At 44.9% G+C, this 25,420-nt stretch overlaps 1 protein-coding gene across 5 annotated transcripts in view; it reads left to right on the top strand.

Moving 5' to 3' along the window:
- Nucleotides 1–25,420, top strand: part of XPC (XPC complex subunit, DNA damage recognition and repair factor) — a 51,449-nt gene that overhangs the window by 23,402 nt on the left and 2,627 nt on the right. For 3 of the 5 annotated variants that reach the window (XM_082747915.1, XM_082747913.1, XM_082747917.1), the window contains exons 4-14: nt 956–1,079; nt 2,030–2,114; nt 3,874–4,031; nt 4,528–4,648; nt 14,992–15,081; nt 15,946–16,815; nt 17,654–17,814; nt 23,314–23,395; nt 24,301–24,435; nt 24,520–24,689; nt 25,208–25,301. In XM_082747915.1, the coding sequence (XP_082604041.1) occupies nt 982–1,079; nt 2,030–2,114; nt 3,874–4,031; nt 4,528–4,648; nt 14,992–15,081; nt 15,946–16,815; nt 17,654–17,814; nt 23,314–23,395; nt 24,301–24,435; nt 24,520–24,689; nt 25,208–25,301 (2,064 nt within the window). In that variant the 5' untranslated portion in view covers nt 956–981. The remainder of the gene's footprint in view (nt 1–955; nt 1,080–2,029; nt 2,115–3,873; nt 4,032–4,527; nt 4,649–14,991; nt 15,082–15,945; nt 16,816–17,653; nt 17,815–23,313; nt 23,396–24,300; nt 24,436–24,519; nt 24,690–25,207; nt 25,302–25,420) is intronic. The other 2 variants (XM_082747914.1, XM_082747916.1) reach the window with 1 other exon arrangement.

Below are 25,420 nucleotides of genomic sequence, written 5' to 3'. Positions count from 1 at the left end.
GACCCATCTTGTATTCTTCTTGCTCCAGACCTATGATCAGCTTTTGTTTCTCCAGCAAGCCCTCGCTCATTTCATCAGTGACTGACATGTAGAAACCAAATCTTGGCATTAGGTGTGTTCATTGCCGCCAGTGGGGTGTCACTGCTTCTTGGCCCAGAGCATCTTTGACGAGGCCTTTGCTAACAAAGTTTACAGTTAGATCCAGTTCAGCGAATTCAGTTTATTTCAGCTAGTATTTATAAGCGATATAGAGGATAAAGAGATAAAAAGGATGTATTCCTTACCATTATAAGATTGCGATTGGGGCTGCAAGACCCCTAAATTCATGCCTGTATATGGTGCAAATTGTGATATGGGTTATTGTAGTAAGAAGAATAGGTAATTATTCTTCTTTGTTGTTGTTTTTGTCTCTTGGAGAAAGACTAAGTCTCTACTAAAACACACACGTTAACATCAGATCCTTAATATCAGAGGTCTGAATTCAAGTCAGTATTTCTGTGCCTCCGTTCCCTCCTCTAAGGGCTGTTTCTCTGTGTTGTTTGAATTAAATGAGAAGTAAATGTGAAACAACAGTCTGTCGCATTTTTGAGATACTCAAAGCACACTGCAGGAGTAGGGGTCTCCTACGTTTCATCTGTTCTTCACTCCCCTCAGAACCTCCATTTTGTTTAATATGATAGCGATCATAATAATTATTATTATTACAGATTTTTAAAACATATTTTATTTATTTTGAGAGAGGGAGAGAGAGAGATTGGAAGAGAGCATTTGGGGGAGGCATTAGGAGAGGAAGAGAGAATCTCAAGCAGACTCCACACTGAGCATGGAGCCTAGTGCAGGGCTCGATGCCACAATGCTGAGATCATGAGCTGAAACCAAGAGATGGCCACTTAACCGACTGAGCCACCCAGGTACCCTTATTATTACTGATTTTATAAAAAATTATTGTTGATAGAACTTGGTGAGCCTGTGCCAGGTGACATGGGAGAAAACACAGCTTTCTCTGATTCTGTCCTGCCTGTGGAACCAGTGGAGATAGAGATCGAAACACCCCAACAGGCTAAAGCAAGGGAAAGAAGGTAAGATTAGGCCCTTCTCTCTAAGTTCCTGTCACACATATTGAACAAGAGCTGATACTTAATGAAAGGTTTTGAGAAACACATAGGAGACTGGGGCTGAGTACCAGTGTGGTCAGCAGGCTTAGGTGAGAGAGCCCTGGGTTTACCTTGAGGACTTGAACAAGAATCCTGGTTTGTTTTATGGCTGTGGCAGGACATGGGAAGAGGAAACGTGAATATCTGGTATATGCTGAGGACTCTGCAGGTTGTCCCTTGTTTAACTTGAACTTGAAGATAGTGTGTGAATGAAGATGTGGAGGCTCAGAGATGTAACATTTTAGGAGTCACTCAGCTAGGAAGCAGTTGAGCCAAGACTCAAATCCCTCTCCTGCCAACTCGACACTCATGCTTTCACATTACATCACACTGCACGATTTGAGGCAGTGCCCCCTGTGGTAAGGAGCCCCCATTCCCAGGACTGCGCATCTGCTGGCGGCTTGGGAATGTGAACACAACGCCTGGTGGTCAATTGGCGAATGAGTTCCACTCTGTGATGGGTACATCATTAGGCATGAAGGAGGAGGGTAGATGTCTGGATGCAGGCATGAAAGATTTCACGGCACCATAGAAATGTGTGTACACCAATTTAGCCCGGAAGTACTGGTGCAAAGGAGGGAGTCAGTAGTCGGGAGGTCAGTCAGGCAGGGAAGACTCCTTGAGGGATGTGCGCCTCAAAGCACGTGCATGAGGCCTGATGGGTGGAGAGTGTCCTGAGCCAAGGTGTGCAGGTGAGAAGGAACAGAAAAGTCTGTGGAAAATAGCCAGCTTGCAGATATGCCTGAGTAGCACGGCCTTGTATAAGAGAACCAGAAGAGTGAGTCACAAGCCATGATGTGTGATTGGGGGCCTGGGGTCAGGGCCCAGGGGTCAGTCTCCCACTTCATTCTTGGATTTTTCAATATGCATGGCAGTGAAAGGATAAAAGTGGAGTTTGAGACCTATCTTCGGAGGATGATGAAACGTTTCAGTAAAGAAGTCCATGAGGACACACACAAGGTAAGGAAGGGTGGGAGGCGAAGGGACAGGGTCCTTTGTGTCATGGCGGGGTAGTGTGGTGCACACAGCTTTGGTTCTCAGTCAAGCCTGGTTTTATTTGGCTCTTCTACTCACTCTGTGACTTTGGCCAGTTTCTTTGTCTCCCTGAGCGGTTTCCTCATCTTTGAGGTGGGGTGTGATAAGTGCCTGCTTTGGAGGGGGTTGTGGGGATGGAGCAAATATGACATGCAAAGTCCGGAGCACAGACCCGGCACAAAGGAGGGCCGGACCCATGGGTACGCTCCCTCCATCCCTTCTTCCACCTATCTCATAACCTCCATTCTTTTTTTTCTTTTTTTTTAAGATTTACTTATTTATTTATTTGACAGACAAGATACCACAAGTAGGCAGAGAGGCAGGCAGAGAGAGAGGAGGATGCAGGCTCCCTGCTGAGCAGAGAGCCCGATGCGGGGCTTGATCCCAGGACCCTGGGATCATGACCTGAGCAGAAGGCAGCGGCTTAACCCACTGAGCCACCCAGGCACCCCTCATAACCTCCATTCCTACCACCGCTGAAGAGACGTGTATTTGACTTCAGCCAGCAGTTAGTGAACCACATTATAGACCTAGCAACGTACTTGGCGTTGTGGGGATGGAGACTTGTAGAAAGCTTATTTCCTACCATTAAGGAGTGTCTGTTCTCACAGACGGAACAAGACAGATGTCAAAACTGGAAATTCAAGGCTCAGAATGAGGAAAGGGAATGGTTTGGGTTGAGTGGCTGAGGAAGGTGGCTTTCTTTAAGAGTAAGGCCACTGGGGAGAGGTGGGAGGACAGAAGCTGGGGAGGCTGCCTGTGACAAGTTCAGAGGGCCCTCTAGTTCTCTGTGTGTCTGTGTAATGGAGGGTGCATGCATTGGTGGCCTGTGAGAGTGAGGGAAGGGCGCTCAGCTTTCCCTCTGATGGGCAGCAGGCAGCCAGAGTGAGAAGAGCTGACAGGGCTGGAAGAGACAGTACGTCTAGAGCAGCTGCAGAGATCTGAGAGTGAGATGAGCTCAGAGCAAGGACAGTGAGGAGATGAGACACCCACCTCCCTGAGGCCTTGAGGAATACGTGGGATAGCGGTGCTGCTTGTACCTTTTGGAAGAGATGGAAGGAAGGGAAGAGTTCATATGACTCTAAGATCGGAAGCTTAAGTGAGGGGAGAAGAATGGAGCTGTTGACTGAAATGGGGAGGAGGTGGGGAAGGAGGCAGACAGTTCTGAAGGGAAAAGGATGTAAGATTTCGGAGGAGGCGGTGAGGAGTCACATTATCATCTCCGGAGGTTGGGGAGCGGTTGGAGCTTGGGAGCAGGGCCAGCTGGCTTTAGGGTCTGCAGCAGAAGTAGCTGGGTCCTGGCACCCAGGGAAGGGCAGAGAACCCTGTGGTGAACCCGCGCCATCTGCCAGCTTGGACAGCTACTGGCACTTGCGCAGCCTCTCCCTTCTCACCCGTGTCTCACTTTTCCTCCTGATCTTATTGGAGTAAATCCTAAACAGCAAGGCCTCTTAAAATATAGAAGTTTATATGCTGCAGTTTTGAGATTTGGTTATTTTGTCGAGGGAATAAGTATCTAGGGAGAGCACAGGGTGAAAGACAAGGTCTTGGGAAATGGCTAATGTTGGGATTTTTACTTTCTTGTGTATAGAAATAATAAATACTTCCTGCCCACAAAATATCTCTCAGTTTGGCAGCAGAAAACCCTCTAGTTCTCAGCCTACCATCTTCCCCTTTTTCCCAGGTTCACCTGCTATGCCTGCTGGCAAATGGTTTCTATCGAAGTAACATCTGCAGCCAGCCAGATCTACTTGCTATCAGCCTGTCCATCATCCCAGCTCGTTTTACCAGAGTGCCACCTCGGGATGTGGATGCCTGCTATCTGTCAAACCTGGTGAAATGGTATGCCCTCTGGCCTGTCCTGCAGAGCCCTAGAGTAGGACTTGTGTCTCTAAGAGGTTGGGGGCCGGGCAGTTGCACAGACTTTCCTGAGGGGACCCCTTATGCCGGGCCTTGAGTGCACAGCCCTGAAGATAGACACACGTCAGGCACGTTCTCTGCCCTGGAAGAGCTCCCAGCCTGGCTGAGGAGACAGATGCACCCCAGGTAATCAGGGTAGTGTGAGGAGTGCTTTAGAAGAGAGCTGCTGGGTACTTTAGGTGCATGGAGCACCTAAGCATGGTCCTTTAGATGCACCTCCCAAGGACGTGTGAAGTCTGCTGGGCTCTTGAGTGGAGCCGGGGTCAGCCACACAGACTGGGAAGATGAGAGCAGAGGCAAGCAGGACTCCCGATTCCCTCTTGAGACTCTCCCGTCTGATTTTCTTGGCTATAAGAGGATAGCGAGTGTTCCTCTTGGCCCTGACTTGTGACATGGGGAATGTCTGGTTTCTCTCCAGGTTCGTTGGTACATTTACAGTGAATGCAGACCTCTCAACCAATGAGCGAGATGATCTGCAGACAACATTGGAAAGGAGGTTTGCTATTTACTCTGCACGGGATGATGAAGAGTTGGTACATGTAAGTGATTCCTCCTGGCATAGTTTTTTGTTTTGTTTTGTTTTGAATTTCTTTTCAGTGTACCAGAATTCTTTGGTTATGCACCATACCCAGTGTTCCATGCAATACGTGCCTTCCATAATACCCACCACCACGCTCACCCAACTTCCCACGCTCGCCCCTTCAAAACCCTCAGATTGTTTTTCAGAGTCCATAGTCTCTCGTGGTTCATCTCGCCCTCCAGTTTCCCTCAACTCCTTTCTCCTCTCCATCTCAAAGATTTTATTTATTTGTTTGACAGAGAGATCACAAATAGGCAGAGCAGTAGGCAAAGAGGGTGGGAAGTGGGCTCTTTGCTGAGCAGAGAGCCTGATGCAGGGCTCGATCCCAGGACCCTGAGATCATGACCTGAGCTGAAGGCAGAGGCTTAACCCACTGAGCCACCCAGGTGCCCTGGCACAGTTTTTTAGTGCTGGGAGCTAATGGCCATGGCAGTCATGTGCCAGATACCATTCCAGAGTTTTCCATGTTCTTCCTTATTCAGGCCTTGTGAAATAAAAAATACGTTTAGAAGCTCAAGGAGGCCAAAGAACTTTCTCAGGGTCATTCTTCTGGTAAGCAACTAGAGTCAGGTTTGGGACCAGTATATGGGTGGAAAGCCTGCACTCTTTCAGTTGCTTGGTGTCCTGTGATTGTAAACACTTATTTTTTGGTCAGGTGCCCTAGCCTTGTTTCCCTTAACTATTCAAAAATTATGTTCAGAAGTCCATAGGAAATGTTTTTTCAAACCTTGTCTGCTGAAATCCATCAGGAAGCATTTCCCTACCTTCCGATTTGAGAAATGATATTGGCTGGCAGTGGTGCAGTCAGGAGAGTTCTGTCTACCAAAAATAGAGATAGAAATACGGCTTTATTTCCAGAAGGTTCCTATTCATTACATACGTTTTCTGTTTGTTTACGGAAGGAGACCAGGCTTCTTGGATCTTAAAAGCCCAAACAACTGGCATCTTTACCTCTCTTCTGATTCACTTTAAAAAAGTCTAAGATGGGGTACCTGGGTGGCTCAGAGGGTTGAGCCTCTGTCTTTGGCTCAGGTCATGGTCTCAGGGTCCTGGGATCGAGCCCCGCATCGGGCTCTCTGCTCGGCGGGAAGCCTGCTTCCTTCTCCCTCTCTGCCTGCCTCTCTGCCTGCTTGTGATCGCTCTCTGTCAAATAAATAAATAAAATCTTAAAAAAAAAAAGTCTTAAGATATCTGACATAGCCAGTGATGATGCCGTAATACCACCATCCAGGGAAAAGCATTAATATTTGAGTATCATTCTCTAAAATTCGGTTCCTGTGTGTATTTCCAAATTATTTTACCCCCTAAGAGGCTACCGTGTGCCCATTAAATAATTACTCCCCATTCTACTCCCTCCTCTCTCTCCCTCAAGCACGTGGCAGCCACAATCTGCTTTCTGTCCCTAATGGATTTATGTATTTTGGATGTTTTATGTGGAAGAAGTAAGTATCCTATGTGACCTTTTGTGTCTGGCTTCTTTCACTAAAACCTTTTCAGGGTTTATCTAAGTTGTAGCTTATGTTAGCCCTTTGTTCCTTTTTATGGGTGAATATTATTTTATTGTATGAATAGACCCATTTTGTATTCGTCAGTTGATGGATGTTTAGGTTGTTTTCACCTCTTGGCGGTTGTAAGGAGTACTACCATAAACGTGTATGTACTTGAGTTAGTACTTGTTTTTGATTCTTTGGGTATATACCTAGGAGTAAAGCTACTGGGTCATTTTATGTTTAACTTCTGAGTAATTGTCAAACTTTTCCATGGCGGCTGCCCCATTTTACATTCCCACGAGCAACATACAAGGGTTCCAATGTCTCCAGATCTTCTCTAACACTTGTATTTTCCTTTTTTATTTTTTATTCTAGCTATCCTAATAGGTGGGAAGTGCTGGCTCATTGTGGATTGGATTTACATTTCCCTGTTGACTCATGATGTTACCATCTTCTGTGCTTGTTAGCCATTTATATATCTTCTCAAGAGAAATGCCTGTTCAAATTGAAATGCCTGTTCAAGTCCTATGCCCATTTTTTGGTTGGTTTCTTCATCTTTTTGTTGTTCAGTTGTGAGGGTTCTTTCTATATTCGAGATGCTAATCCACTCTCAGATATATGCAAATATCTTCTCCTATTCTGGAGGTTGTCTTTTCCCTTTCTGGAGAAAGTCTGTTGAGCCACAAAAGTTTTAATTTTGATGAAATCTGCTTTTTCTATTTTTTTTTTTAAATTTCTTATACTTTTGGTGCCATATCTAAGAATCTAGTGTCAAATATAATTTTACCCTTTATGTTTCCTTCTAAGAGTTTTACAGTTTCAGCTCTAACATCCATTTTGAGTCTTTCATCCATTTTGAGTTAATGTTTATATATGAGTTGAGGTCTGTGTTTGACTCCCTCGTTTTTGCATGTGAATATCCACTTGTCCCAGACCCCTTGGTTGAGGAGACTATTCTTCCAGTTATTTATTTTGTTATCTTCACTACTGGTTGAAGACAAGTGTTTCAACGGGAATTGCATGGCCTTGGTACCCATGTCAAAAAGCAGTTGGCTGTTGGTGTCTGGCTTACTTCTGATTGCCTTAACCATCATGACTCCTTTGTCTCCTCCATTCTGACAGTTTCTGGGTCTTCCCTCATCCTTCCTGCCTTGACACTTTTCAGAGTACTGCTGAGGAATTTTGTAGAGTGTCCTTCAATTTGGGTTTCTCTGTTATTTTCTCATTCTCCCCCCAACATGGAACTCCAGAATAAATACGCAAAAATTATTTTTTTTGCTATGACACAGTGTCTCAAAGAAAATATGCCCTCCTCTTTCTTGCCTTCTCAGTGAGGCATTATAGTGACTCAGGAGACACTGATGTCTGCCTGGAAGTTCTTGCTCAGATGCTTTATTGCTTGCTATTTTGGAGGTTCATTCTGATGAGAAGACTCCCCTCCTTAAAGGATAGCAGAATTTTTAGAACTGCAGCTTCTGGTGGAAAGACTTGTTTATGGGGAAAAATTATAAACGGAATAGGCTTTGGAGATCTGGTGATAATGATGTTTTGTACTTTTTCTTCTCAAAGTGATACTTCATTTAATTCTTTAATTTTATTTATTTTTTCTCACCATAGCATGTACCCTCTCCAATGCACATAACCCAGTCACCCCAACCCTCCCATTCCCCTTCTGTCCAGCAACTCTCAGTTTGTTTCCTGAGATTAAGAGTCTCTTATGGTTTGTCTTCCTCTCTGGTTTCATCTTGTTTCATTTTTTCATCCCTTCCCCTATGATGCTCTGTCTTGTTTCTCAAATTTCGCATATCAGTGAAATCATACGATAATTATTTTTCTCTGATTGACTTATTTCGCTTAGCATAATACTGTGTAGTTCCTTCCATGTCATTGCAAATGGCAAGATTTCATTTTTTTTTTGGTGGCTGCGTAGTATTCCATTGTGTATATATATATATATATATATATCTCACATCTTCTTTATCCATTCATCTGTTGTTCTTTCTTTAGTTTGGCTATTGTGGACATTGCTGCTAGACATTCAGGTGCACGTTCCCCTTTGGATTACTGCCTTTGTATCTTTAGGGTAAATACCCAGTAGTGCAATTGCTGGGTCGTAAGGTAGCTCTATTTTCAACTTTTTGAGGAACCTCCATACTGTTTTCCAGAGAGGCTGGACCAGCTTGCATTCCCACCAACAGTGTAGGAGGGTTCCCCTTTCTCTGCACCCTCGCCAACTCCTGTCATTTCCTCACTGGTTAATTTTAGCCATTCTGACTGGTGTGAGGTGGTATCTCACTGTGGTTTTGATTTGTATTTCCCTGATGCTGAGTGATGTTGAGCACTTTTTCATGTCTGTTGGCCATTTGGATGTTTTCTTTGCAGAAATGTCTATTCGTGTTTTCTGCCCATTTCTTGACTGGATTATTTGTTCTTTGGGTGTTGAGTTTGATAAGTTCTTTGTAGATTTTTGGGTGCTAGCCCTTTATCTGATACATTATTTGCAAATATCTTCTCCCATTCTGTCAGTTGTCTTTTGGTTTTGTTGACTTTCCTTTGCTCTGCAAAAGCTTTTGATCTTGTTGAAGTCCCAATAGTTCGTTTTTGCTTTTGCCTTTGAAGATGTGTCTAGGAAGAAGTTGCTGTGGCTGAGGTTGAAGAGTTTGCTGCCTGAGTTCTCCTTAAGGATTTTAATGGATTCCTGTCTTACATTGAGGTCTTTCATTCATTTTGAGTCTATTTTTATGTGTGGTGTAAGGAATTGGTTCAGTTTCATTCTTCTGCATGTGGCTGTCCAATTTTCCCAACACATTTGTTAAAGAGACTGTATTTTTTCCATGGACATTCTTTCTTGCCTTGTTGAAGATTAGTTGACCATAGAGTTGAGAGTCTATTTTTGGGCCCTCTGTTCTGTTCAGTTGATGTATATGTTTCTTTTTGTGCCAGTGCCATATTGTCTTGATGATTACAGCTTTGTAATAGACCTTGAAGCCTAGAATTGTGATGCCACCAACTTTGGTTTTCTTTTTCAATGTTCCTATGACTATTTGGTTTATTTTCTGGTTCCATTTAAATTTTAGGATTATTTGTTCCATTTCTTTGAAAAAAAATTGATGGTATTTTAATAAGGATTGCATTAGATGTGTAGATTGCTCTAGGTAGCATAGACATTTTCACAGTGTTCTTCCATGAGCATGGAACGTTTTTCCATTTCTTTGTGTCTTCCTTAATTTCTTTCGTGAGTACTCTATAGTTTTCTGAGATGCTTTGCCTCTTTGGTTAGATTTATTCCTAGGTATCTTGTGATTTTGGGTCCAAAAAATGGGATCAACTCCTTAATTTCTCCTGTCTTGTTGTTGGTGTATAGAAATGCAACTGAAGGGGCACCTGGGTGGCTCAGTGGGATAAAGCCTCTGCCTTCGGCTCAGGTCATGATCCCAGGGTCCTGGGATCGAATGCTGCATCGGGCTTTCTGCTCAGCAGAGAGCCTGCTTCCCTTCCTCTCTCTCTCTCTCTGCATACCTGTGATCTCTCTCTGTGTCAAATAAATAAATAAAATCTTTAAAAAAAAAAAAAAAAGAAATGCAGCTGAATTCTGTGCATTGATTTTATGTCCTGACACTGTACTGAATTCCTGTATGAGTTCTAGTAGTTTTGGAGTGGAGTCTTTTGGGTTTTCCACATAAAGTATCATATCATCAGCAAAGAGTGAGAGTTTGACTTCTTTGCTGATTAGGATGCATTTTATTTCTTTTTGTTGTCTGATTGCCGTTTGTTGTCTGTTGTCTGATTACTAGGACTTCTAGTACTATTTGAATAGCAGTAGTGATAGTGGACAGCCCTAAGGTCGTGTTCCCGACCTTAGGGGAAAAGCTCTCAAGTTTTTTTCCCATTAAGGATGATATTCAGTGTGGGTTTTTCATAAATGGCTCTGATGATATCAAGGTATGTACCCTCTATCTGTACACTTTGAAGAGTTTTGATGAAGAGAGGATGCTGTACTTTGTCAGATGCTTTTTCAACATCTATTGAGAGTATCATATGGTTCTTGTTCTTTCTTTTATTAATGCATTGTATCGTACTGATTGATTCGTGGGTGTTGACCCACCCTTGCAGCCCAGGAATAAATCCCACTCTTCGTGGTGAATAATCCTTTGAATGTACTGTTGGATCCTATTGGCTAGTATTTTGGTGAGAATTTTTGCATCTGTGTTCATCAAGGATATTGGTCTGTGATTCTCCTTTTTGATGGGGTCTTTGTCTGGTTTTGGGATCAAGGTAATGCTGGCCTCATAAAATGAGTTTGGAAGTTTTCCTTCTGTTTCTGATTTTTGGAACAGTTTCAGGAGAATAGATGTTAATTCTTCTTTAAATGTTTGGTGGAATTCCCCTGGGAAGTCGTCTGGCCCTGGGCTCTTGATTGTTGGGAGATAATTAATGACTGCTTCAATCTCCTTACTGGTTATGGGTCTGTTCAGGTTTTCTACTTCTTCCTGGTTCAGTTGTGGTAGTTTATATGTCTCTAGGAATGCATCCATTTCTTCCAGGTTGTCAAATTTGCTGGTGTGTAGTTGCTCATAATATGTTCCTGTAATTGTTTTTATTTCTTTGGTGTTGGTTGTGATCTCTCCTCTTTCATTCATGATTTTATTAATTTGGGTCCCTTCTCTTTTCTTTTTGGTAAGTCTGGCCAGGGGTTTATCAGTCTTACTAATTCTTTCAAAGAACCAGCTCCTAGTTTGTTTGATTTGTTTTAGTATTCTTTTGGTTTCTAGTTCATTGATTTCTGCTCTGATTATTATTTCTCTTCTCCCGCTGGGTTTAGGCTTTCTTTGCTGTTCTTTCTCCAGCTCCTTTAGGTGTAGGGTTGGGTTGTGTACTTGGGATTTTCTTGTTTCTTGAGAAAGGCTTATATTGCTATATACTTTCAGGACCGCCTTTGCTGTGTCTCAAAGATTTTGAACAGTTGTGTTTTCATTTTCATTTGTTTCCATGAATTTTTAAAATTCTTCTTTAATTTCCTGGTTGACTCACTCATCGGGAGTAGTAGTAGGATGCTCTTTAGCCTCCATGTAGTTGAGCTCTTTCCAACTTTCCTCTTGTGGTTGAGTTCTAGTTTCAGAGCATTGTGGTCTGAAAATATGCAGGGAGTGATCCCTGTCTTTTGGTACCGGGTGAGAGCTGATTTGTGACCCAGGATGTGATCTCTCCTGGAGAATGTTCCATGTGCACTAGAGAAGACTGTGTATTCTGTTGCTTTGGGATGGAATGTTCTGAATATATCTGTGTGGTCCATCGGGTCCAGTGTGTCATTTAAAGGCTTTATTTCCTTGTTCATCTTTTGCTTAGATGATCTGTCCATTTCAGTGAGGGGGTGTTAATGTCCCCTACTATTATTGTATTGTTGTCAATGTGTTTTTTTGGTTTTGTTTTTAATTGGTTTATATAGTTGGCTGCTCCCATGTTAGGGGCATAGATATTTAACATGCTCCCATGTTAGGGGCATAGATCTTCTTGTTGGACAGACCGTTTGCGTATGATACAGTGTCCTTTCTCAGCTCTTATCATAGTCTTTGGCTTAAAATCTAATTTATCTGATATAAGGATTGCCACCTCAGCTTTCTTTTGATGTCCTTTAGCATGGTAAATTGTTTTCCATCCCCTCGCTTTAAATCTAGAGGTGTCTTTGGGTCTGAAATGAGTTTCTTACAGATAGCATCTCAGTGGGTCTTTGTTTTGTTTGTTGTATCCATTCTGATACCGTGTGTCTTTGATTGGGGCATTTAGCTCATTTACATTCAGGGTAACTACTGAAAGATACGAATTTAGTGCCACTGTATGACCTGTAAGGTGACTGTTACTGTATGTTGTCTCTGTTCCTTTCTGGTCTGTTATTTTAGCCTTTCTCTTTGCTTAGGGGACCCCTCAATATTTCCTTTAGGGCTAGTTTGGTGTTTGCAAATTCTTTTAATTTTTGTTTGAACCTTTTATCTCTCCTTCTATTTTTAGTGACAGCCTACCTGGATATAGTGTTCCTGGCTACATGTTTTTCTCATTTATTGCCCCGAATATATAGCCCTTTTTGGCCTGCCAGGTCTCTGTGGACGAGTCTGCTGCCAATGTAATATTTCTACCATTGTAGGTTACAGATCTTTTGTCCAGAGCTACTTTCAGGATTATCTCTTTGCCACGGAGACTTGTAAATTTTACTCTTAGATGACAGAGTGTTGACCTATTTTTATTGATTTTGAGGGGGGTTCTTTATGTCTCCTGGATTTTGATGCTTGTTCCCTTTGCCATATTAGGGAAGTTCTCTTCTATAATTTGTTTCAATATACCTTCTGCTCACCGTTCTTCTTCTGGGAATCCAATTCTTCTAATACTGTTTTGTCTTATGTTATTGCTTATCTCTGAAATTCTCTCCTCATGGTCCAGTAGTTGTTTCTCTGTCTTTTTCTCAGCTTCTTTATTCTCCATCATTTGGTCTTATATATCACTAATTCTCTCTTCTGTCTTATTTATCCTAGCACTAAGAGCCTCCATTTTTTATTGCACCTCATTAATAGGTTTTTTGATTTCAACTTGGTTAGATTTTTGTTATTTTATTTTTCTAGATAGGGATTTTTTAGTATCTTGTGTGCTTTTTTTCAAGCCAGCTAGCATCTAGATAATTGTCATTCTGAACTCTGAACTCTGGTTCTGACTTCTTACTAATGTCCGTATTCATTAGGTCCCTAGCCATCAGTACTGCCTTTTGTTCTTTTTTTTTTTTTTTTTTTGAGGTTAGTTTTTCCGCCTTGACATTTTATCTAGGTAAGAATAGATGAATGAGAGAGCACAATACTAAAAGGGTAGTAGCAACGACCCCAGAAATATGTACACTAACCGTATCAGAAGAGACCTGAAGCCAGGGGGAGAAGAAAGGAGAATAAAATATATATGTATTCATACACACACACAAACACACACAAGATTACACTGGTGAATAGAATAAAGTCACACACTTGATTTTTGGTATATTTTGGTCTGTTAAAAGAAACTGCCAAAATTTTAGAGAAAAGAATATATATATAAAATTATAAGGGAAACACAATGAAGGGATGGATTCTAATTGTAAAGATGAAAATTAAAAATGATTTTAAAAAAGGAATTGATGAGAAGTCACTTAAAAAAAAAAAAGAAAAACAAAAAAATGTTATCAGGCTAGAGAGTAGAAGAAAGCCATATGCTAGATTTAAGGTATATTTCGATCTGTTAGAAGAAACTGTATACTAGAATTTTAAAGAAAGGAAAACTTACATGTATCCAAAAAATAAGGTTAAATACAGTGAAGAGATAGAATATGAATAAAACAATGAAAATTAAAAAAGGTTTTAAAAAGGTATTGATAAGATAGAGTAGTTAAAATAGTAAAGAAAAAATTAAAAAACAATAGAGTTAGAGAAAAATAAAATTTAGAACATTTAACTTGGAGAGACTAAAGAGTCCTGGTTTAAAAAAAAGCCAGGAGTTGTATGTGCTGTATTCCCCTTACTCTGGAGTTCAACAGTTGTCATTGATGGCTGAACTTGGTTTTGGCTAGGTGTTGTTAGTGATCTTCTGTAGGAGGGGCCTGTTGCAGTGACTCTCCAAAATGTCTTTGTACCGCCCTTGCCAGGGGCCAGGCTCTGAGAGCTCGGGGCCCCACTCCTCAGTGCGCCCTCAGAGAAAAGCAGTCAGTCCCTCCTGTTTCCCTGATCTCCGGCTGCACTCCAGGCTCACCCATCCTGTGGCTGAGCGTTTTCCAGCTCTGGTGCATGGCCCTGCTTAGAGTCTCCAAACACAGCAGATTCCTGCAGCATGCTCCCGTGCCTCTCCTCCTGGTGGAGGAAGGGTGGGTTGTTCCCCGGATCTGCCACTTGTGGGGTTCCTGCATGAAGAGCAGTTGCCCGACTGTGCCCAAGATTACGGTTTATGGCAACCCTGAGTTGAGCACCCACTCCTCGGCTCTGTCTCTGTAGCCTACTTTCCTACTCTGATACTTGGGGGCTGTGCCACACTCAGGCACCCTGGGTGATTCTGTGACCCCACAGGACCTGAGACTACACTGTCCCCGCGAGGGCTACAATCCCCCCACTTAGCCTCTGGAGCATCGTCCCTCAGTGGAGCAAACTTACAAAAGTTCCGACTGTGTGCATTGGTGCTCTGTGGCTTGCCGAGAGCCGGCCCCTCCCCCCCTATCTTCCCTTCTGTCACCTCATATTCATTTTTCCATTTTTCTGCACTTCCTGCCTTCCAGAATGTGGTCGCTTTCTTGTTCCAAGAGTTATTCTTTTGTCAGTTTTTTTTTTTTAAACAATTACATTTTTTTAAAGATTTTATTTATTTATTTAGCAGATAGAGATCACAAGTAGGCAGAGAAGCAGGCATAGAGAGAGAGGGGGAAGCAGGCTCCCTGCCGAGCAGAGAGCCTGATGTGGGACTCGATTCTAGGACCCTGGGATCACGACCTGAGCCAAAGGCAGAGGCTTTAACCCACTGAGCCACCCAGGTGTTCCAGTTTTTTTTTTGTTTTTGTTTTTGTTTTTTTTAATGAAATTTAACAACACATTAAAAACCAAACTTCTCTGAGATGTAGTGAATATCTTTCCATTTTTCTATAAAAAGATACCTGTTTGGCATCATTTTTAGTAGTGTTCAGGGTTTTAGGCACCTATTTGGTGGTTTCTAACTTTTCCGTATTCTAAAAAAAAGAACTACCACAACAAATACCATGAATTTTGTTAAAACCTCCATTCTTTTCTTAGGATAAATGCATCATTCTTTTTCCCCACAGATATTTTTACTGATCCTCCGGGCCCTACAGTTCTCGACCCGACTGGTTCTGTCTCTGCAGCCGATTCCTCTGAAGTTACCCCCAGCAAAGGTGGGGTTCTCCCAAAGGGCAGTTGGCTCAGCGGGGAGGGAGAAATTATCATATAACAAAATAATTGGTCATTGGACTATTATGGGTCGGCCTTTATGGAGCGTGGGCCCCTTGGAGCCTACCTTGCTCACCCCCATGTTTGGAAGACTGGTCGCCAGTGGCACAGAGGGCACAGAGGGGCCCAAGAGAGGTCCTGGCTGCCTGGTGGCTTAGTTTCTGCCTTGTGACACAGCAGAATGGCCCTATCCTCCTCCTCCTTGGCTGTGCTGAACAGTTAGGGATGAAAGACTCTGCCTTCTGCTGTCATCAGAGGAGGAGGGTTGGCACTAGACGAGCTGCACTGTTGGTACTGTTGAGACTTAGTGGTCCAGAGGTGGATTTAATTCCATCATCTTAATGCAGCAAGTTTTTTAAGTCCATCAGTATTTATTTGCAAGGCATGTTATGTGCAAGGTGGGTACTATTACCGAGGAAACTGATGCAGAGTTTTACCCATATGTAATAAATAAATATTTGAGAAAATGTAAATAAATGTATATATAGTTGACTGGAACACATAATGGATGAGAAGCAGCACTGGAGTTGGAAACCAGGTTCCTGTGTTTCCTGTGTTCACACCCCTGCCCCTCCCACCAGGTTCTAGAGTGCAAAGAGTTTACTTTGTGGCTTAGCTAAGATACCACAGATTTTAGTGAATACATTCTTACATTCCTAAAGGATTGTTGGCCCTGCCCTACCCTGTCTGAGCTGGGGACATCCTTTGTGTGTGCTGGTTCTGTAGCCAGTGATTTAGCCCTGGCAGAGTATAGGATCTCTATCATATGAGCACAGAAAGGAAAAACATAGTTTCCTCTTCTGTTTAAGGGAAAGAAAGCTCCGAAGGTGACATCTGTGGAAGGTGCTGGAGGCTCCTTGGAAACTTGCAGCCCAGTTCTAGAAAGCCAAACCAAACCCAAGACCAGCCAAGGAACCAGACAAGAAGTCACATCATCTAAGGGCCCTGGCCGTCCAAGTGCCAAAGGGAAGAGGAGCAAAGCAGCTACAGTCAGAAAGAAACAGAGAGAGCCCTCCAGTGGGGAAGAAGAGCACAAGGCAGGAGGGCAGCAGGAGGATACCCAGAGACGTCGGCATGGCCGAGAGCGGCAGGTGGCCTCCAGGGTGTCTTATAAAGAAGAGAGTGGGAGTGACAAGGGTAGTAGCAGTTCTGAGTTCGAGCTCTCCAGCGGGGAAGCCCATCACTCATCTGATGAGGATTCTGAACCTGGCCTTCCCAGGCAGAGATCAAAGGCAGGGTCCAGGAGTGACTCCAGGACCCAATGTGGAAGGCACCCTAAGCACCCTGGCTTCCTAGCAGCAACCACGAGCTCTTCAAGCAGTAAGAGTAAACGAGGCAAGAAAATCTTAAGTGATGGTGAGGGGGCAGAAAGAGGGAAAGCAGCTGGTGTAGACCAGTGGCTAGAGGTGTTCTGTGAGCAAGAGGAAAAGTGGGTGTGTGTGGACTGTGTGCATGGTGTGGTGGGCCAGGCTCTGTCCTGTTACAAGTATGCCACCAAGCCCATGACCTATGTGGTGGGCATCGACGGTGATGGTTGGGTCCGGGATGTTACCCAGAGGTACGATCCAGACTGGATGACTGCGACCCGCAAGTGCCGGGTCGATGCCAAGTGGTGGGCTGAAACCTTGAGACCATACCAGAGCCCGTTGGTGGAGAGGGAGAAGAAAGAAGACTCAGAGGTAAGGCCTTGGCTGCTGTGGACTTGAAGGCCCATCTTGGTGCCCCTTATATATGCCCAGTCCCATGTGGTGGGGGTATCTTTGTGTGTGATCTGGAATTTTCACAATACTATAGACCTGTGATGGCTTTTGCCTTGATTTTACCAGTTAAAAATGGAGGCTCTGAGAGATTAACTGCTTTGGTATTTGAGCCCACATCTATCTGGCCGTTATGCAGCACACTTTTAGTTACCTTCTATTTGTAAATTTGGAGCTTTAAAACAATTTACACAGCCATATAAATTGCTCTGAGTGAAAGAAGACAAAACTCATGAGTGTGGTGGCCGTGTGTCTCCCTGCCCTATTTGAGCCCCATGTGGAATTGTCCACTGAGAAATCAGAATCCTGAAAGAACTACTAAAAGAATGAGTGTTTGTCACAGGGAGCACAAGGGCAAGGAGAGACATGGTGCCAATGGCCCATTGGAGTTTCCTGGGAGAGTAGGGTCAAGTAGACCCAAGTAGACCCCCATCACAGAGCAGGTAAGGCCTTCCTGAAGAAAACCTTGTTGTCTTCCCTGAGGACAAGAGCAGGCACTAACCCGCTTGTGTTGGCCAGGGTGTCCAAGCACTGAGAATGAATAGGTTAGATGACTTTTCACAGTTGCCACAAGCCCCGGGATTCCATGCTTTATCTGAAACCTGCCTAGAACCAGACTGCTGGCGCAATGTTATGGTTATTGGTGCTCACGAAACCTCTGCTTCACTGTTTTGCTGAACAAGGTGGTCTAGGGCTCGCCTGCCTCAGACCTCCACTCCTCTTCCAGACATGTTCAGCATTATCTCTCTGGCCTTTGCAGTTCCAGGCAAAGCACCTGGGCCAGCCTTTGCCTACTGTCATTGGCACATACAAGAACCACCCTCTGTATGCGCTGAAGAGGCATCTGTTGAAATACGAGGCCATCTACCCTGAGACAGCTGCGATTCTTGGCTATTGTCGTGGAGAAGCTGTCTACTCCAGGTGTGTGAGGCAGCTTGGTGGCCCTGTGGGCTTCCCTATGGCCTGGGACTGTCAGGCTCCTGGATGGGGGCGGGGAGTGCTGCTTATGTCAGCCCTTATGTCAAACGGGATGAGCTTTATGGTGTGTGTATGTGTGTGCTGTTTCATGGGGGCACATGTAGAAGGGATTTAGGCTTGAAGATGAAAACAAGGGTTAAAAGACCAGCAGGTGCAAAAGAGTTATGGGGGAAAAATTGAAAAGTATGACAAGGCTTATATGGGACAATAGGAAATACATCCCTAAAATGTAAGTTACAAACATACAAAAGAAGAAAATAAAAGATTTGATCATGAAAATTAAAGGGAGTGGATATTTTAATGGGGACGGAGCTTCTGTTTGGGAAGATGGAAAAGTTCTGGAGGTGTGTGGTGGGGACAGTTACTCAACAGCATATATGTACTTAACACCATGGAACTGCACACTTAGAAATGGTTAAAATGGTATATTTTGTATATATTTTGTTCACACTAAAAAAAAAGGCAGAAGAAGAGGGGAAGGGAATAAGAGAAGAACGTAAAGTACATACAAAATTAAAACAGATACTTTTTTAAGATTATTTATTTATTGAGAGAGAGCATGCACGCAGGGTAGGGGCAGAGGGAAAGAGTTTGAAGCAGACTCCTTGCTGAGCACAGAGCCCAAAGCAGGGCTCCATTGCACAGCCCTGAGATCATGGCCTAAGCCGAAATCAAGAGTCGGACGCTTAACCAATGGCATCACCCAGGTGCCCCTAAAACAAAAAATTTTAATGTCAATTTAAGGTGAGAAAGAAAGAAAAGTAGAAGCAGACCTTTTAAGAAAATAGCAATAAAAAGAAATTACAATGGAATACTACTCAACCATCAAAAAATGAAATCTTTCCATTTGCAATGACACGGCTAGAACTAGAAGAATACAGTAAGCGAGACAAGTCAATCAGAGAAGGTTATCATGTGATCTCACTGATATGCGGAATTTAAGAAGCAGAACAGGATCATAGGAGAAAGGAAAAAATAAAAGAAGACAAAATCAGGGAAACAGATCATAAGAGACTTAATCATAGGCAACAAACTGAGGGTTGCTGGAGGGGTGGGGAGTGGGGTAACTGGGTGATGGACATTGAGGAGGGCATGTGATGTTACACTTGATCTTAGCCAAAAGGCTGAGAAACGATAGAGTAGGGCACGTGATGTAATGATTACTGGGTATTATGTAAGGTTGATGAATCACTGACCACCACCTCTGAAACCAATAATACCTTATGTATTAATTAATTGAATTTAAATTTAAATTGAATTTAAATAAAAAACAGATAACAGTTTTGTTATCTAAAAAAACAAAAATGATAACTAAAATGTGGCTTTTTATTTTTTATTTTTATTTTTTTTTAAGGATTTTATGTATTTATTTGTCAGACAGACTATGTACAAGTAGGGGGAGCGGCAGGGAGAGGGAGAAGCGGGCTCCCCGCTGAGCAAGGAGCCCCCTGGGGGACTCTATCCAAAGACCCTGGAATCATGACCTGAGCCGAAGGCAGACACCTAATCAACTGAGCCACCCAAGTGTCCCAAGAAGTGGCTTTTTAAAACTGGAATAAAAGACAAAAAAAATAGAGTAGAGGATTTTTTAAAAAAATTAACATATAATGTATTATTTGCTTCAGGAGTACAGGTCTGTGAATCATCAGTCTTACACAATTCACAGCACTCACTGTAGCACATACCCTTCCCAATGTCCATCATCCAGCCACCCTATCCCTAACCCCAACCCCCGAGCAACCCTCAGTTCCTTTCCTGAGATTGAGTCTCTCATGGTTTGTCTCCCTCCTGATCCCATCTTGTTTCATTTTTTCCCCTCCCTGCCCCCCACAACTCCCCACCCTGCCTCCCAAATTCCTCATATCAGGGAGATCATATGATAATTATCTTTCTCTGATTGACTTATTTCATATGGCAAGATTTCATTTCCTTTGATGGCTGCATAGTATTCCATTGTATGTATGTATGTATATATATATATATATATATATATATATACATATATATATACCACACCTTCTTTATCCATTCATCTGTTGATGGACATCTAGGCTCTTTCCATAGTTTGTCTATTGTGGACATTGCTGCTATAAACATTGGGGTGCACGTGCGCCTTCAGATCACTACATTTGTATCTTTAGGGTAAATACCTAGTAGTGCGATTGCTTGGTCATAGGGTAGCTCTGTTTTCAACTTTTTGAGGAACCTCCATGCTGTTTTCCAGAGTGGCTGTACCAGCTTGCATTCCCACCAACGGTGTAGGAAGGTTCCTCTTTTTCTGCTTCCTCACCAACACCTGTCATTTCCTCACTGGTTAATTTTAGCCATTCTGACTGGTGTGAGGTGGTATCTCATTGTGGTTTTGATTTGTATTTCCCTGATGCTGAGTGATGTTGAGGACTTTTTCATGTCTATTGTCCATTTGGATGTTTTCTTTGCAGAAATGTCTGTTCGTGTCCTCTGCCCCTTTCTTGACTGGATTATTTGTTCTTTGGGTTTTGAGTTTGATAAGTTCTTTGTAGATTTTGATACTAGCCCTTTATCTGATCTGTCATTTATGAGTATCTTCTCCCATTTTGTTAGTTGTCTTTTGGTTTTGTTGACTGTTTCCTTTGCTGTCCAAAAGCTTTTGATCTTGATGAAATCCCAATAGTTCATTTTTGTCCTTGCTTCCCTTCCCTTTGGTGATGTTTCTAGGAAGAAGTTGCTGCGGCTGAGGTCAAAGAGGTTGTTGCGTGTGTTCTCCTCAAGGGTTTTGGATTCTTGTCTCACATTGAGGCTCTTCATCCATTATGAGTCTATTTTTGTGTGAGGTACAAAGAAATGATCTGGTTTCATTTTTCTGTATGTGGCTGTCCAGCTTGAAGTCTGGAATTGTGATCCCGCCAACTTTGGTTTTCTTTTTCAACATTCCTCCAGCTATTTGGGGTCTTTTCTGGTTCCATATAAATTTTAGGATTATTTGTTCCATTTCTTTGAAGAAAATGGATGGTACTTTGATAGGAAATGCATTAAATGTGTAGACTGCTTTAGGTAGCATAGACATTTTCATAATATTTATTCTTCCAATCCAGGAGCATGGAACATTTTTCAATTTTTTTGTGTCTTCCTCAGTTTCCTTCATGAGTACTTTATAGTTTTCTGAGTATAGATCTTAGCCTCTTTCGTTAGGTTTATTCCTAGGTATCTTAGAGTTTTGGGTGCAATTGTAAATGGAATTGACTCCTTAATTTCTCTTTCTTCTGTCTTGTTGTTGGTGTAGAGAAATGCAACTGATTTCTGTGCATTGATTTTATATCCTGACACTTTACTGAATTCCTGTATAAGTTCTAGCAGTTTTGGAGTGACATCTTTTGGGTTTTCCACATAAAGTATCATCTTATCTGCAAAGAGTGTCCTACCTGGTTGGGGCCTCAGCCCCTGGCAGTCAGAGCTTGGAAGGCATAGGCTTCCTCAGGTTGTGGGAGGAAAGCAGGTCTAGTGAGAAGGAAGCAGACCTGGTCCCCAGGGACCAACCATGTCAGTCATCAGAAAGAGCATTAGAGGCAGACGTGTTTTTTTGGATAGTAGAATAGACAAAACCAAGTTTACCATGTAATCATTTGTAAATGTATGGTTTGGTAGTGTTAAGAACATTGGCTTATACGCCCATCCCCACCATCTGTCTCCAGGACTTTTTTTTTTTTTTTTTGGTTTAAAGATTTTTTATTTATTTAACAGACAGATCACAAGTAGGCAGAGAGGCAGGCAGAGAGAGAGAGGAAGCGGGCTTCCCACCGAGCAGAGAGCCTGATGTGGGGCTCGATCCCAGAAGCCTGGGATCATGACCTGAGCCGAAGGCAGAGGCTTGAACCCACTGAGCCACTCAGGCACCCCTCCAGGACTTTATCTCCAGAACTGAAACTCCATCCCCATGAAACACTCACTTTAACCCCTGTCCCCCCACCTCTGGCAGCCACTGCATTGGTTTTTACTGGACTCTTGTGGGGACCTTACGTAAATATGACCATGCAGTATTTGTCCTTTTGTGACTGGCCTCTAGGGACGGACGCTTCATTGCTTCCCCTTTTGGCTGTTGTGAATAGTGCTTCTGTGAACATGGGTATACAGATAATCTCTTTGAGCTTCTGCTTACATTTCTTATGGGTACACGCCCAGAAGTAGAATTGCTGGATCATATGGTAATTTTATGTTTAACTTTTGAAGAACTAGGCTCCTGCTTTCCACAATGGCTGCATGGTTTTATAGCCCTACCAGCAACACCCAAGGATGCCAGTTATCCCACAGCCTCGCCAACACTTTTTGAGTTTTTTGATAACAGCCATTCTGAGGGTGGAAAGTGGTTAGAAGTTGAGATTTAGCCTGACAGGGGTCTGTCCACTTCCCCACCGTGCTCGTTGGAATGTTCTGACAGTGTTCAGCCTCTCCCCAGCCCCCATGTGAAGATCATGACTGTGACATAATGGCTTCTTGGGGCGATCAGAGCTGTGTAGCCTGCCAAGGGGTGGGGGGAAGTGCAAGTGGAGGTCACAGCCCCAATCAGGATGCTCTAGCACCGGGAAAGCGTCTGGTCCTCCCTCAGCCTGGCAGAGCAGAGAGGACAGAGCTCATATCATGACAGATAGAGGATGCCCCCAAGGCTCCAGAAGGGACAGTGGCTCATGCAGGGTCTCCCCGGTAGGCCGTGGCACAGAGGAGGCAGGAGCAGAGGGTCTGGTTTCTGCACTGGAAGGGAACTTCATGCCCTCACTCTGCGGAGCCCACTCTCTGGCCAGAGTGCAGGGCTGCTGACTGAGGAGGAGAGGAGCATGTCCTGTCACAGAAAGCTCAGCAAGGAAGGCAGTTGGAACTCTTGGTGGGGTAGCCTTGCAAGGCTGGGCACCTGCCAGGGTAACCCAGTGCTTACCCTGGAAGGAGAGTGAAGCCAGAGGCGTGCTCTGCAGTCACTGGCTGCCAGGAATTAAGACTGTCCATGTGCGTGAGTCGTCATTCCGTGCAAACTCCCTAGCTCGCAGTTCTGGTGTGGTCTTTTTGGGGGTTCCCTGCCCCTTCTCTGGATACTCGGTCCTTCCCCCACCTCTGTGTTTAGTAGCAGACCGGGCCTTGGGCAGCCAAGTGCTGGCACGGTGGTGTGGAGGGTACCAGTACTACTTTGCCTCCCACTGTGGGAGGAGTGGGGGAGTCCTGGCTTGCAGTCCAAGACAGACAAGACAACTCTGTTTAGGTCAGATTTGTAAACGGACACATTTTTGAGAAGATAGGAAGTCCAGATTAGCTGTTTGTATAACCCAGGTCTCCTGGTCCCCCCAGGAGCCCAGCCTGAGGAGAGAATGGAGGCCTGAGCCCTTCCTTCTGGGGAGCCTTGTGAGGCATCTGTGCGGTGAGTGCTCCAATCTGGGTATGCACTCAGTTTGTCCTGTCTCCCTCTGTTGGCTCCCTCAGGGATTGCGTGCATACCCTGCACTCCCGGGACACGTGGCTGAAACAGGCCAGAGTGGTGAGGCTGGGAGAAGTGCCCTACAAGGTAACCATAGGGGCGGGGAGGAGGGGAGGGTGCGGGGGCTGCGGCGCACTGGGGACAGAGGCCTGGGCACTTCGGGCTGCTGATTGCACACCCGGGAGAGGAATCCAGGGCTGACTTTTCTAACCTGAGAAAGACCAAAGGAAGAAAAAGCATTCAATTATGTCTTAGTCTAATGGGGGAATTTGTAAGATGGATCTTTCGAGCATGCAAGACATGTGACATTTTTTAAGGGTTGTAATACAGGCTAGGCTGTATATGGCCCTTTCCAAAAAAACGTGCTGAGTCCTGAGCCAGAGGCACCCAGTGTGCCCATCCTGCTCCTCCTTGTGACACGTATGCAGCTTTCTTGCTCATGCTCCCCAGTGAAACTTCTGGGCACTAGACATGGTCAGGTAGTGTGCAGCGGGTCCCATGCTGTCAGTGCCTTCCAGAATGCATGACACAGCTAATTCCTGGGTTTAAATCCCAGCCGTGTCACTCACTGAGCGATGGGACTTCAGTGACTTCATCTCCAGGCCCCAGTGACCCTGTCTGCGATGAAAGTAGAGCACGTGGTGTGGCTGGTAAAAGCCTGGTTCTGGCCCTCTGGCCTGTGGCTGTAGGCAGTGGCTTGCAGCTCGCGGGTCACCCATCTGTCTGCGCAGTGGAGACAGTGGTGGGACCGCCCTCTGGGGCACAGTGCATAGAGCAGGGACCATCTGCAGGTGTTGGCTAGCAGCAGCTGTCCTTGGGGCCACGGTGGTTCTAGGCACTGTAAGCAGGTGGGAAGTGCGTGCATCTTGGGCTCATGGTGGAGGTTAAATGAGGCCATGGGTTCAGGAAAGCCCTCAGCACAGTGCTCGGTATATAGTAAGTGCTCTGAAAGCGGTGGTCCTCCTCTAAACTGGCTGTTCCCTCTGGTGCAGATGGTGAAAGGCTACTCCAATCGGGCCCGGAAGGCCCGCCTTGCTGAGCCCCAGCTGCAGGACCACAACGACCTGGGCCTGTTTGGCGAGTGGCAGACGGAGGAGTACCAGCCGCCTGTGGCTGTGGACGGCAAGGTGAGGGCAGTGTTGTGATGGGTCAGGACCGGCCTGCTGCACACTGCTGCTGGCTAGACCGGCTCTGCTACCCTCTCTCTGCAGGTCCCCCGGAATGAGTTTGGGAACGTGTACCTCTTCCTGCCCAGCATGATGCCCATTGGCTGTGTCCAGCTCAACCTGCCCAACCTGCACCGCGTGGCCCGCAAGCTGGACATTGACTGTGTCCAGGCCATCACCGGCTTCGATTTCCATAAAGGCTACTCCCATCCCATGTGCGTGAGGGTCCTTCTGCAGCACCGGCAGGAGGGCTGGGCTGTCCTAGAGGAGGGGCAGGAAGTCGATGTGGGGGTTGAGGCCATTTTCTGGGTTTTACTCTGGATTTGCCAAGTCAGCCTTAACTCTTTACCTTTTCCTTTCACACTTTTACTCGGGCTGACTGCCTCCATCCAGAGGCAGCAAAACCAATGACACCACATGCTCGTGATGCTAGATGAAAACCATCTCCTGGGGGTTGGGGACAAGGGACCAGGCGAGGTCAGCACGTTTCTTGGTTAGGTGACCTCTGTCATCCCAGCGGGTGGGGCTGGGTGTAGGGAAGATGCAGGGCCGGAGTCCACAGGCCTGCCTGCACGGGTGCTGTCGGCAGCTAGGGCTGGGACTGCAGATACCTGATGCTGGAAATTCTTTGGGGAGCAGCTGGTTGGCCTCTGCAAGGGGGAGGCGAGGCCAGAGGGAGGCGAGGCTGGAGGCGGCAGCCTCAAGTAGGGCCATCCTTGTTGCATCCTTACAGAACCGACGGGTACATTGTCTGCGAGGAATACAAAGATGTGCTCCTAGCTGCCTGGGAGAAGGAGCAGGCGCTCATTGAGAAGCGGGAGAAGGAGGTGAGCCATGTGGCCAGGGTGGGCTGGGTGGGGGCCTGAGGTGAAAGCAGTGGGGCAGGGAACACGAGCCCCCACGTGGGGGCAGGTGCCTCACTTGCACTGTGGGTAACAGGAGGGAC

Source organism: Mustela nivalis (genome assembly GCF_964662115.1).
Source record: "Mustela nivalis genome assembly, chromosome: 1".
In the NCBI taxonomy this organism is placed as follows: Eukaryota; Metazoa; Chordata; class Mammalia; order Carnivora; family Mustelidae; genus Mustela; species Mustela nivalis.
The sequence above is the reverse complement of the archived record's forward strand: the minus strand, read 5'-3'. Positions and strand labels throughout refer to the sequence as shown.